General features: G+C 43.3%; 1 protein-coding gene across 3 annotated transcripts in view; it reads right to left on the minus strand.

The window, feature by feature from the left end:
• The window catches only part of LOC140470981 (Fc receptor-like protein 5), a 44266-nt gene extending 33550 nt beyond the window's left edge, over positions 1 to 10716 (minus strand). For 2 of the 3 annotated variants that reach the window (XM_072566897.1, XM_072566896.1), the window contains exons 1-5: positions 10514 to 10716; positions 7483 to 8637; positions 6583 to 6700; positions 4991 to 5020; positions 238 to 483 (exon numbers count right to left, since the gene is read on the minus strand). In XM_072566897.1, coding sequence (XP_072422998.1) covers positions 238 to 483; positions 4991 to 5020; positions 6583 to 6613 — 307 coding nt within the window. In that variant the 5' untranslated portion in view covers positions 6614 to 6700; positions 7483 to 8637; positions 10514 to 10716. The remainder of the gene's footprint in view (positions 1 to 237; positions 484 to 4990; positions 5021 to 6582; positions 6701 to 7482; positions 8638 to 10513) is intronic. The other variant, XM_072566895.1, reaches the window with a different exon arrangement.
• Between the last annotated feature and the right edge of the window lie 3614 nt (positions 10717 to 14330).

Genomic DNA, 14330 nt, shown 5'->3' on the forward strand with positions numbered 1-14330 from the left:
TTACCTAAGTGACTCATGTTGAAACATGCGTATTTGGCTGAAAATGGTCTGAAAGATCAGGAACACCAAATCAATGCACACTCCACTTCCATGTCGAGTTTTCTAGGTAAATCATGGTCAAACTTGACTACATAGCAATGTGACAGACCTTAGCTGTCCTCTGGGATGGGCAATAAATACTTGCCTAGCCAGTGATGCCATCATCCTGTGAAGGAATGATGAAAAAAAAACACTTACGAACAATGACAGTTACAGCAGGTGCGCTCACGAGCCAATGATAATGTCTTTTGCAGGAATAAGATCCACCAGTTTTACTGTTCACGAGTATTTCATAAATATTGGTCGGTGTCGTCTTGAATTGCTCTTCATTTTTGTACCAATAAACAGTTCCTGCTTTATCTTTCCCACATTCCAATTTTAAATACTCTCCTTCTTTTACAAAACCACTTGTGGGGTATACGTGAAGCACAGGCCTTACAAAAGCTAAAGAAAGAGAGAGAAGCAGGAGGGTTGAGAATCCAATCATTGCATTTATTGATCTCTCACCGCAGTAAACGCAAGGCGCAGTGCAACCTCTGTATCCCAATGTGAAGAGTTCCAGTTCGAATTGGCTACTGATCAAACAATGCAGTCAAGATGAAAAGGTCTGAACTTGATTAATTGTCATGGCGCGCAATCTGGATTACTTTAAGTCTTGTTTTAGATTAGATTAGATTACTTACAGTGTGGAAACAGGCCCTTTGGCCTAACAAGTCCATACCGACCCGCTGAAGCACAACCCACCCACACCCATTCCCCTGCATTTACCCCTTCATCTAACACTACAGGCAATTAAGTATGGCCAATTCAACTAACCTGCACATTTTTTGGACTGTGGAAGGAAACCGGAGCACACAGAGGAAACCCACGCAGACACAGGGAGAATGTGCAAACTCCACACAGTCAGTCACCTGAGGCGGGAATTGAACACGGGTCTCTGGCGCTGTTAGGCAGCAGTGGTAACCACTGTGCCACCGTGCCGACCGCGGTGTTTCTGTGATGCCAACTATTTATCTTGCTATGTTTCACTTTCAATGGACCATTCACTGACAGGCATCAGTAAATCTAATGTTCAGAAGAATTAAGTGGATGGATTAACATCATGGAATCGAAGAATGCCTACAGGATAGAAACAGGCCATTTGGCACAACAAGTCCACATCAAGTTCTGAAGAGTATCCCACCCAGGCCCATTCAGCTACCCTGTTACTCCAGAATATGCCAGCTTCACACACACAGTCGCCTAACGCTGGAATCGAACGTGAATCCCTGGAGCTGTGAGGCAGCAGCCTAACCAGTGAGCCACCATGCTGCCCCTTTATGTTTAGCCTTAATAGATGCAGGTTGATTACAATGTGACCACCTCTCAGCATAGCCAACACTTCAATCAAATCTCAACTCAACCTGCGAACATCAAAGAGGAAAACTCCCAATGATATTTTTTTCTCTGTGTTCGGCAGCAGACATCCCCCAGCCATGGCAAAATCTTCCCTAATTTGCCAGGCACAGTGGTTATCTTCTCTTAGAGACAAACTAATTCTTGCCCTTTGACATTTAATAATGTGCCCATCACTTAAACCCCGCTATGTCAACATCCGGATTATTCGTATGGACTATAAATTCAAAGGGACTTACCATGTGGTTGCAAGAGCAGGGATGAGAATCCTACAGAAAGGAACTCAACCCATGATTCCCCACAAAGCCTGATCACCATGGAAAAGGCACAACTCAGGAGCGTGCTGGAGTACTCTGCAGTTGCCAATAGATACAGATCCATCAATACTTCAGAAGCACCATGCAATCTAGGGGCAAGGCAGCCCCTACTTGTTTGGCACCACGTTCAAATACTCACTCCCTCCATCACTGATGCTCAGTATACAATCACACAGCATGGAAACAGATCCTTTTTTCCAAAATGCCCATACCATGCATAACCTCAAACTAACCTAGTCCCTCCTACCTGCTCCTGGCCCATATCCCTCAAAACGTTTCCTATTCACATATCCATCCAAATGTCTTTTAAAAATAATTGTACCCGCAACTACCACTTCCTCAGGAAGATCATTCCACACTCGAACAATTCTCAGTGTAAAGCAATTGCCTCTTACTCGTTTTTAAATCTCTCTCCTGAAAAATGCGGCCCGAAGTCTTTATATGTGATCTCCATCTGGCATTTTCATTCCATTGACCCACCTGATCCAGATGCCTTTTGTAATCTTTTGAAACCTTCTTCACTGTCGTCTATGCCACTGATTAGCGTTATCCAAAAACATAACAGCCATTTCTTCTGTATTCTCAACCAAATCATTGATATAAATGATAAACAAAAGAGGACCCAGCAGTATTTGCTGTGGAACACCACTGGTGACAGACCTTCAGTCTGATAAACAAATGTCTACCATGACACTCTGATCGCTGCCATAAAGCTGATTCTGCATCTAATTGGAAAGCTCACGCTGAATCCCATGTGATCTAACTTTATTAAGTAGTCTATCATGACGAAACTTGTCAAAGGCATTACTGAAATCCAAGAAAACAACGTCTCCTGCAATGATATCATCAACCTTTTTGATAACTTCCTCAAAAAACTCAATCTCGATTGTGGCGACTTTTCTCAAACAAAAACCATACTGAGTACCTCTAATCATTTTTTCTCTCTCTAAATGATCACAAATTATATCTTTTATAATCACCTCCAACATCTTACCCACAACCGAAGTCAGACTCAGAAGTCTGTAGATCCTGGGTTCTTCTTGCAAACTTTCTAAAACAAACTTATAACCTTCGCCACCTTCCATTCATCAGGCACCTGACCCATCGTTAGGCTAATATTTCTGGGAGAAGTCTCGTACTTACCTTCCTTACTTCCCACAACATTCTGGGATACATTAGATCAAGTTCGGGAGATTTATCCACCTTTGTATTCTCTAAGATCTCCCGAACTTCCTTTTCTGTGATGTTAACTGTTTTTGAATTATCAGAGTGTATTTCTCTGCATTCTCTAGATTTTATTTAATTCTCCACAGCAAAACTGACTCAAAATATTCACTCAGTATTTCTCCCATCTCCTGGTGATCAACACAAAGACAAACTCCTTTGTGTTTAAGAGTAGCAGCAGTATGTACAATCTATAAGAAGCCATGAAGAAATTCATCATAGATCCTCAAACACCACCTCCCAAACTCGTGAGCATTTCCATTTAGTCGGACAAGGGCAGCAGCTACACGGAACGACCACCCCTTACAGGTTCCCTTCCGAGCCATTCACCATCCCAACATGGAATGATTTGGCTGTTTTGTAAGTGCCACTGTGTCAAAATCCGGGAACGCACCACAACCCCACCCCCCCCCCCCCCAAAAAAACAAGGTCATTTTATGTCTACCTGCAGCACAGACACTGCAGTGTTTCAAGAAGGCTGCTCACTACCACCTTCTCAAGGTGACAAGAAGGGTCAGAGAGAATAAATTCTGGACTTTTTCAGAAACGCCTATTCTCAAGAATGAATTGAATGTTAAACCTCATTTACCTGCCCACTCTAGTCTATCCAAATTCACCTCTCATCCTCCTTCTCTCTCCTCCTTGTCTGCTGTATTCCTAAGTGTGCTGATCTCTTATTATGGAAATTCAGCCCAGAACTGAAGTTAAAACCCATTAACATTTATTATAACTGTTATAGCATGTTCTGATCTGAACAAGTTTCCATTTATTGCCGACGGCATGTCAAAAAACGAGACAGTAACGGCCATTTTCCACATTGTTGTTCTCAAATATATTGCAGCAATGCTCACTGCCATTGTCTGTCAGGGCCATCACCTTGATTGTCGCTTGTGAATCTGTAATGTGGCACTTAACCTTTAACTTTCCAAATTTTTCAAAATGAATTCTGTGTATCAATTCCATTAAAACCTTCATTTACTGTCTGATCAATGTTATCTGTCAGTTCATCTACCATTGATCCTGCCTTCCTACTCACATTTAATGGAGGGCTGATGCCCGAAAAGTCGATTCTCCTGTTCCTTGGATGCTGCCTGACCTGCTGCGCTTTTCCAGCAACACATTTTCAGCTACTCACATTTAATGCCATACGGATACAAGTAGGCCATTCTGTCCGTCAACCCTGCTCCATCATCCAGTTAGATTCTGGCGGATCTAACATTCCTCACATCCACATTCCTGCCCCTTCCCTTGATTCCCTGACTGATCAAGGATCTATCTGTCTCAGCCTTCAACATACAGAAGGACTCTACCACCACCACCTTTCCCAGCCCTCCCCTCACTGCTCTCTGTGACAAGGAGTTCCATGACTCACAACTGTCTCAGAGCAGAAATTCATCCCCAATTCACTCTTCAACAAGTTCCCTTTTATTCTGAGACTATGCCCTCCAGTCCGACGCTCTCCTATGAGGAGAAACATCATCTCAGTATTAAAACTGTTATTACAGTAGAGCTGTTCAGCTTTGCTCACAAGACAATACCTCTATACCAGAGATCATCACAGTGAAATTTATCTGAACTGCCTCCAATGAATGTTCTCGTTCCCCAAAGAAAGGGAGCAAATCTGTCGCAGTGCTCCAGATGTGATTTCCTCAGCAACATTTACAGTTGCAATAAGATTTCCCTATTCTTATACTCCGACCATTGAAATAAGAATCTGCATTCCCTCTCCCTTCCTGATTAAACTGTGCACGAGCTTTCTCTGTTTCAAGCATACGTTCCAACAAACACATCCCCGCCACACCAAATCCATTTTCTGTTGCAGCTGTTTGCATTTTTTCTCCATTTAATTAATACACTGATCTGTTCCCCTTTCGAAAATGATCACAAGTCCGGACTAGAAAGACTGGGATACAATCCCATTTGTTGCCTGCTTGGGAAAGGTCGCTGAAAAGCTACGTACAGCACGACTTCAAGTTTCCAATCGATTAATGAAGGAATTTGCAGTTTATTCCTACCTAGAGTGTTGCCACGGAAAGTAAGATTCCCTGGAAAACAGAAGGGGATTGAAACACAAATGTCATTATTTCTGTCAGTGTCCTGGAAACGATAAAGCAAACATAATGTCAAAGCAATGTACGTAGAAACGCAGCAGAGAAACAGCACATGTCTTTTCTATACCTCAATGGGAACAGTTAACTGTTCAGTTCCATTGAAATGGAGGCAGAAATGTGAATTGATATGAATTGCATGATGACCCCATTGGTTTTTCATACTGGCCTCATAACAGCAGCAAACTTTGCCTTACACCTTTCTGTCCTTTACTTGTCCCCTCATTTTCCTCCTGTTTTCTCTCTGCTCAGTTCCCCATGTCATTCTTCTTAAACTAGTAAACGACGCCATAATTTTAGGTTTTCAAAAATAAATTATGTTTGGGAAGATGATTGCAAAAAAAAAATCTATTTCAAATGATTTTGCGTTTCTTGCCTTGGAGAGATTCTGAGAAACCTACAAGAGTCAGCCAAGACCTATCAATGATCTCCACACTGAGGTTTCTAGCTCAGAAACAAGAGGCGGCAGTGACAACAGGGCTGTTCTCGGTGCATCTCTAAGTAATTTTTAGATACTTCCACAAATTCAGTTGTGGATTTAAACTAATTTCATAAGAGATGTACGACCATCTTTTATCCAGGTTCAGAACTAGAGAGGTCTACAGCACAGAAAATTAACTTTCTGCCCAGTGACTCTGTGCCGGTAAAAAAAGAAAATCACCTGAGTATTCTCTAATCCCATTTCCCAGTATTTGTCACATAGTCTTGGCATCGTAAGTGCACACGAAAACATCCTTACAGGCAGTAAGATCCAGATTCCCAAGCACCCTTGTTTTTGTCTCAGACCATATCTGAATCTCCTGCTCCTTACATTCAGTCTGTGCATCCCGTCCGACTTACCCCCATTATTGATCCCACCATCAAGGGGCAAATGATTTTTCCAGTCTGCTCACTCTATCCGCCTCATCGTTTTATACATCTCAATCATCTACCCACCCCCCCACCCCACACCCCACCCCGCCACTTCTCAATCTCCTCTGCACTCAGGAAAACAATCTCTCTCCATCTCTGAAACTCTTCAGCCCTCAAGGCAACAACCTGATAAATCTCTTATTATTGATGAATAGTAATGGCATTTCCATTCACTACTCAGTGAGGTATCTCGACTCTACATTGTGGCTCTACATTCCTTCCCTTTGCGGAATTCTGAAATTCTCCTGATATTTTTTGACCACTGTGCACGTGTGTGTGTGTAACTTGCATTCTTTTCAGAGAAGACCGAATAATATTACACAAAGGACAATAACCTGAAATGCTCATTCTTTTCTCTCTCTCTCTACCTCTCTCTGCCGAGAAATGCTATCATCTAAGCTCCTAACTCCTTTCATTTCTGATTTTCTCCAAGTTTGGTTGATATGTTGGCCACAATGATTAATTTCGGCTTTCCGGGAACAGAGATGGAAGGGTGTGGTTATCTGCTGCAGAATGTGACCTCGCGTGACTGGGGAACAGAGCAAGTTTTTTTTCCGGAACAAGGTTCCTCTTTAGCACACACTTACAGAGGATCAGAAGCACAGACATCTGCGACATTTCCGAAGTGGTTTTGTAGCACAGCAATTTCCAATTCAATGTGACCTGGTGCCTGCTACATCAATGCCTTCCCTCTGTCACAGTTACCTGTAAGAGAAGACGCTAAATTCAGAAACAGCAAAAGGAAACTGTTCGCTCCATACTATGCTCGCATTTCCACTTAATTAGTTCCTTTCACATTAACAGCCATAGAATAATCAGCCTCCCGAGCCTGTTTTGTCATTGAATGGTTGATCTGATGCCTAGCTCCATATAACTGCCTTTGACCCCTACTTCCTTAATATCGTTGCTAAACAAACATTGATCCATCTCGGATTGAAAACTAACAACTGATACAGTAACCACTGCCGTTTGTGGAAGAGAGTTCCAAATCTCTCCCTCCCTTTGTGAATATTTGTTCTGAACATTTATCCTCCATGGTCCTGTCCTAAGTCTCAAACGATGCCCTCCCCATTTTTCCCAAACAGTGGAAATAATTTCTCCTTATCCATCCTACCTTTTCCTGCCAAAACATTCGATCAGTTCACCCCTTAACCGTCTAAATTCTGGAAAAAAAGCAGGTCTTATTTGTGTGATCTCTCCTCAGAATTTAGTCCAGGTCTCCTTCTTGCCAACCTACGTTGTACTCTGTCCTTCCTAGCACTGAGTTTGAGACAGCACTGCTCCCATTAGAACAGAAAAATAAATTGTTTTGGAGAAACTCAGCAGGTCTGACAGCATCTGTGTAGACAGAGAACAGGGATGGGCAAATGAACATAGTTCAGTTTGGGACACCTGGTTGGGATGGATTAGCTGGGGTGAAGGACCTGTTTCCACTCTGTAGGACTCTATGACGCTAGTCCATGTATCTGTCTTGGATCAATTCTTACCTGGGTCACTGGCGATTTCGTAGCAGGTTGAGGCATAGCACTAAGGGATCCTGAGCCCGTTACTTTGCCCAGAGTCTTTGCTGCTTACAGGAACAGAGAGAAACCGCAGCCATCCACCATCTGACAACCACCTCCGAGACACACAGAGAGAGAGAGAGAGAGAGAGATGAGCCTTCCCCCGATTCGTAGTTCTAATAAACACTCCCATCCTCACTCAACGAGAGAACCCCACATCAAACCTGCAAGGCCTGTGGAATAAGTTTTATCAGAGTGTAACAGCCAGCACCGGGGCTGAATGGACGACTGCAGCTGTCATGACGATGATATATTGTCACGGCTCTTTGCGCCATTAAACCAGTAATATCTGTGACTATAACATAAATCACTGGGGAAAGTGAAAGCAAAGAAAGTCCTGCCGCCCACCAAGACACACCGACTCTCCATTGCCCACCTTGAAACGATCCATTTTATATTTCTAATCCCCTTTCCCCTTGTCCTGTGCACCAGCAGTCACTTTTTCCATTCACCCCTCCTCTCGGGAGAGTATCACAAACAACAATTTTCCGAACACTCTCACTTCTGAAAAAGGGCTGAAATGTTAACTCTGTTTCTGTCTGAGTTGCTTCAGCACTTTCAGTGATTATAACAAGTAGCATAGAACATAGATCTGTGCAACACAGAAACAGAGCCTGCTGTCCCCAATGTCAACACAACACCAAATGAAACTGATCCTTCTGCTTGCTCTTGGTCCATTTCACTCCATTCATTGAATTCTAAAATGTTTGTCTAAAATTCATTTAAATGTCCTTATTGTGCCAGCATCAACCACCACCCCTGGCAGTGCATTCCAGACTTCTATCACTCTCTGTGTAAAAACAACTTGTCCCTCATATCTCCTTTGAAATGTCTCCCTCTCACCTTAAATGTATGCCCCATAGTATCAGAAATTTTAACTCTGGGAGCAAGATTACAAATGTCAACCCTATCTATGCAAAGGATAATCTTACAGACTTCTATCAAGTGTCCTGTCAGCCTCTGCCACTCAAGAGAAAACAATCCAAGCTTTTCTAGTCTCTCATTATAGTTCATTCCCTCAAATCGAGGCAACATTGTGGTAATCCTCTTCTGTATCCTTCCAAATCTTCCACATCCTTCCTGTAACGAGACAAACAGAAATGAAAACAATAATCCAACCACCATCTTATGAAGGTACAATATTACACCTTGAATCTTGTACTCAATTCCCTATTCAATGAAGGCTATACGACTTATTTACCATCCTATCTACGTGCATGGCTACTTTCTGTGAGCTATATTCTTGAACCACATGATCCAGTAGATAATTTTCCACTGGATCCTTAACAATTGATCTCGCAAAGTGTAGCAAATTACATTTGTATGAATGACACTTTATTTCTCTGCCAATATCTGCAATTGTTCTGGATCCCGCTGTGCCCTAAGATTGCTTTCTACACTCTCCATAAGCCAACCAATCTTTGTACAATTTGCAAACTTACTAACCCACTAATCTACACTTTGATCTAAGTCATTTATGTAATAACAAACAGCAAGAGATCCCAATACAGATCCCTGTGGAACACCGCTAGTCAAGGAACTAGAGCCTGAAAATGACCCTTCCACCATTACTCTCTGTCTTCTTTGGGCAAGCCAATTCTGAATCCATGCACTCAAGTGACTGTGGACCCAGTGCATCGTAATCTTCTGGATGACCCAGCCAAGGGGGGCCTTGTCGAAAGTTTTATCAAGACCTATGTAAATAACACTCACAGCTCTACCCTCATCAATCGCCATCTCCTTGTCAAATTCAATCAGATTTTGCTGCTCTGCAAAAAGCCGTACTGAGTGTCCCTAGTTAGGCCATGCTTTTCCAAATGTGCACAAATCCTATCCCTAGGAATTCTCTCCAATAGTTTCCCAACCACAGATGTGAGAGTCACTAGTCTGTGGTTTTCCACATTATCCCTATTTTCCTTCTTGAACAAAGGAACAGTATTTGCTACTTGTTAGTTCGTTGGGACCTCTCCATTGGCTAGCGAGGATACAAAGTTCTTAGCCAAGACCTCATAAAATTTCCTCTCTTGCCTCTCTCAATAAACTGGCCACCCCATAGGGCCTTGGAGTAAATAGATACCATAGGGCCCTGAGGCACATACATTTTAACGTTCTACAAGATTCCCAACACCAATTCTTTCTTGATCTCAACATACTGTGGCGTATTAGTATGCTCCACACAAATCTCACTCTCTCTTTCATCTTCTTTTCCTGGGTGAATGCTCTTTTAGGATCATACCTACACATGTTGTCTCCAAACACAAGTTCCCTCCTTTTTTCTTGACTGGTCCTACCTTCTCCCTCGTTATCGTCTGCTTACACTGAGACCTATTGAGTTTCAACATCACTTTCTGTGTTTATGATCTGTAACATTAACTCTGTTTTTCTCTCTCTCTTACTTACTTCTGTTTCTGTGAATTCTATTGCGAATGCTCACAGTCACGATTCAGAAAATAGCATTGTGACTTCACAATTTGCATGTAACAATTTTTGGACACACAGTCTAGAAATATTGATCTAATATTTCCAACTGTACACTGTGCCACTGACGCATCTGGTTTTATTTTACTGCACAGACAATTTTTAAATATAATCGGTCAGACAATCATTGCTGACACGGGATCCGGAATTTGACTATCTGTATTGCAGTATTCATTAACGAAAAAACTATGGAGGATGCTGGAAATCTGAAACAAAAAGTGCTGGAACAACTCAGCATGTCTGGTTGCATCCTTGGAGAGAGAGAAGAGGAGAGTTAATGTTACAGGTTACAAACACAGGAAGTGCTAGAGAAACTCAACAGGTTTGGCAGCATTTGTGAATAGATGAAGAACAGAGCTAACATGACTGATTGTAGACGCGGGAAGTACCATAAAACCTCAACAGCTCTGTCTGCATGGGTAATGCGACAGAACAGAGTTAAACTTACTGGTTATAAACACAGCTATCGCAGACTCACCTTCTACATCCATTAGAAGGATCATGAAGAGTTCTGTATAGTACTGCAGATGTGGAAACACCGATCCCCTAGTTAATCGATCCCCTCCCACCTCTTACATTCAATTCCGGTCACAATGAACCAGAACATCCGACAAGCTTTCCTGATTGTTTGCTGTAGCTTCACACGAACCTTCCATCCTTACTGAACCAAGTGCTTGGAATGTGCTGATTCCCCGACTGGCAGTCTCTCATATAGTTAAGTGCATTGTTGTTTGATATTGAAAGAGGAAAAGGAACTACAGTGACAGCTCTGTCGCTGTTTTGTTGCTGTTTCCACTCAATGTTCCACTCAGTACCTTCTCTCTGGGGGCCACTGAAAACAGCACGAGTGCTGGAACCATTTTGAGCAGAGGCCGCTGTGGGGCAAGTAGCTTGCTTTCTGTAAATGTCATGTCCAGTGGAACTCAGAAAGTGAGAGGGGGATGGACAAAGTGAAATTTTGTGCCTGAACGAAAGAATGAGCAGACTGATGGGTACTCGTACAGGGTACATAACAGACTGCAGGCCTCTCTGCTTCTCACATCTGGTGTATGAGTGGAAGTCAATGGAAGAACTCGTGTCTGTTGCAGTTCTTTGTTCAGTAGATTAGGTTGAAACACCCTCAATGAATATTGGCAAATAAGTGAAATAACATTAACAACACCTCCTCTGAGAATACAAAGGGAGCTTATTATTTCAATGGAGGCAAAATTCAGAGTAATTTAATGCAGAGGGACTTGGATGTCCTTGTGAATGAATCTCAGAAAGATAGTGAAATATCTCCACGAGGTTGCTATCCCATCATCAAGTCGCCTTTCAGTTACATATGCATAGTACATCACACTGACCAATCTGGCTCAGCGCCCACTCCTACGATGAAAAGAACCCCTGCCACCCCTGTCTATATTTGTCAGTCAGGGTTCCCTGATCGTGCCAGGTTAAAAGCACCAAGCGGTGAACTTACGTTCAATGAGGTGCACTTAGCAGACCTAATTTAAAACACTAGATCCCACCTTCCCTCAGTCCTGGTACATAGACCTGAACCTTTTCCTATGGTAACTCCTGGGGCGTTTTAGAACCAGGTCCTGTCCCTCCTCCTCTGCCTTGGATATCGGACATAGCCAGTCCCTTGTACTTGGAGTGTCTCTGAAGGAATTCATCCTCTTCCTCTGGCAGTAGCGGCGTTGAGACTGTGATACGACAGTGTCCATCTCATCCTGAGCGGTTTATTTGACACTAGGCAGTGGGGGAGAACCGATTAGTTCTGACAGCCTTGCTGGATGGTCTGAGGCGATGGGGTATGTTTTGCTCCTGCCCCAGTTGTGAGGATGCTGCTTACATGTGGTCCATGGGCTCGGCTTGTTCTGAACTGCACCTTCTACCCAACTGGACGGACTTCACGTCAACCACGCCTCACACCCACGTAGAGCCATTCCCATTGTTTTGACAGCAAGCTTCTTCCCCTAAAGTTAAACTGTGTCTCTCACTTAGAATCGTCTTGGACCCAGCACTGGGTGTTTTTGATGCCGTTTAGCTCTGTCCCTCAGGTCTAGGAGGAATCAGGTTTCATTTGTTGTGGAGAGTTCTCATCATTAGCAACTTTTCATTGGATGTGTCCCTGTAGCTGTGTGAGGAGTGCTGTGGAAGAATTACTCAAAGTTCTATTTTAAAATTACCAGGAGACACAGAAAATCCTTCACGAAATTAAACTTCAATCTTGAAAAATCCAGGCTGTGGCAGCCTGAATGATGTCTTCCCTGACTGTCCAGAATTCCTTTGTTCTTCTGCAGTTTATACAATTAATTGGTCCCGTACTTACTGGATAACATTCGCATAGCTAAACTTACTGGCTTGCTTCGTCTTTATAAACTAATCATCGTCTACCATACTGGTTCCCTCCATCACGCTTTACCTCTCACTTTACAACATCATCACGTTCAGCATTATCTCATCTCCCAGTGATTTAACAAACCAATCACAATGCACTGCCATTATCCTGTACTGGAACACTGTAATTTGATCACGAGCATACATTGCAACGCTACGTTAACTACGTTACTGCCATAATAACTTCCATAGGAATCATACAATAAACGAACAGGAACCAGGACAGGTTGGTATCTAGCGAAGTTGTAAGCTGCTTCTTTACGGAGAAAGTGAGGACTTCAGATGCAGGAGATCAGAGTCAAAAATGTGGCATGCCTAACAATATATAGTCAACGTGTGGTGCTGGAAAAGCACAGCAGGTCAGGTAGCATTGGTTGAGCAGAGGAATCGATGTTTTGGGCGTTCATCATGGAGGGTGCATGCCCGAAACATCAACTCTCCTACTGTGCTTTTCCAGCACCACACATTGACTATATTTTGTTAAGCGTGCTGCCAGACCACTGGACGATGGATGGTATAGAGCTATCCTTACATACCAAATGCCATTCGCCTTTAGGAAATTGTCGTGTTTGGACAAAGGACCAGATGGATCTCATTGAGTCTAAGGTCCCTGATTTGGGGGCGTTTACTTTGCCCAAGCAGAGAGCTGTGGCTGACGGATACAAACAGTAGTCTCAGATGATACCCCAGAAAACAGTCTTATATATTGATACAAACGCCTGTGGACAGTCATTTCAGCATATTTCTGGGAAATCGTACCCAATTACAATTGCAGACATGCATGGGTCATGTCAAGCTTCGTGAAGAACAGCGCCCCACCAGATTTGCATATTTGTCCTTTATTTGAGGGATTGGGTAGTTGTCCATCCACGAAAAGCAGTTGGTTATTTGGAAATAACACAAAGGCAAAGCAAACTGTTATGCTTCATAATTGGCCAGACAAGTGCTGCCCATTCCGCAAACTGGGCAGGTTTGATGACTCCTTCGCTATCCAGCCTCCTGATATCTGCCTCTACATTTGCACGTGAGACTAATGGCAAGACGGGCCTCGCAGAATTAAGAAATGCCTTCTTGGTGTCTTTGATCGTCCCTGCAGCCCGGAGCAGTGATTCACTGCACCAGGGAGCAGGGTTTGTTTCCACCCTCAGACAACAGTCTGTGTGAAGTTTGCATTTTCATCCGATGGCTTCATAGGTTCTCTCCCGGTGCTCCGTTTTCCTCCCACAGTCCAAGGATGTGCATGTTAGTTTGAACAGCCAAACTAAATTGCTGTGGGATTAACTGGGCGGCACGGTGGCACAGTGGTTAGCACTGCTGCTTCACAGCGCCTGAGACCTGGGTTCAATCCCCGCCTCAGGCGACTGACTGTGTGGAGTTTGCACGTTCTCCCCGTGTCTGCGTGGGTTTCCTCCGGGTGCTCTGGTTTCCTCCCACAGTCCAAAGATGTGCAGGCCAGGTGAATTGGCCATGCTAAATTGCCCATAGTGTTAGGTAAGGGGTAAATGTTGATGTAGGGGTATGGGTGGGTTACGCTTCGGCGGGGCGGTGTGGACTTGTTGGGCCGAAGGGCCTGTTTCCACACTGTAAGTAATCTAATCTAATCTAACCTTGGGAAATGCAGGGTTACAGCATGGGTAGGATACTCTCTGGAAGGTTGGAGTAGACTTGATGGGCCAAATGGCTTTTATTCATACAGTAGGGATTCTATTCTATGAGTTTACTGAAAAACTTGTCAATATTTAATTAGGACTTTACTCAGTCAGCTATTTTCCAATCGGAAACTTCTGAGCCAATCAAGTTGAATCTTTCTCAAACAATTTCACCATCAAGCTTGGGCCGGAGCCATTTAGTTCAATCAGCAGTAACTGAGCCAGCTGTTTTTTCATAAGATACCAGAATCGAAGTTGTAC

This window comes from Chiloscyllium punctatum, chromosome 52 (genome assembly GCF_047496795.1).
Source record: "Chiloscyllium punctatum isolate Juve2018m chromosome 52, sChiPun1.3, whole genome shotgun sequence".
NCBI classification, from domain to species: Eukaryota; Metazoa; Chordata; class Chondrichthyes; order Orectolobiformes; family Hemiscylliidae; genus Chiloscyllium; species Chiloscyllium punctatum.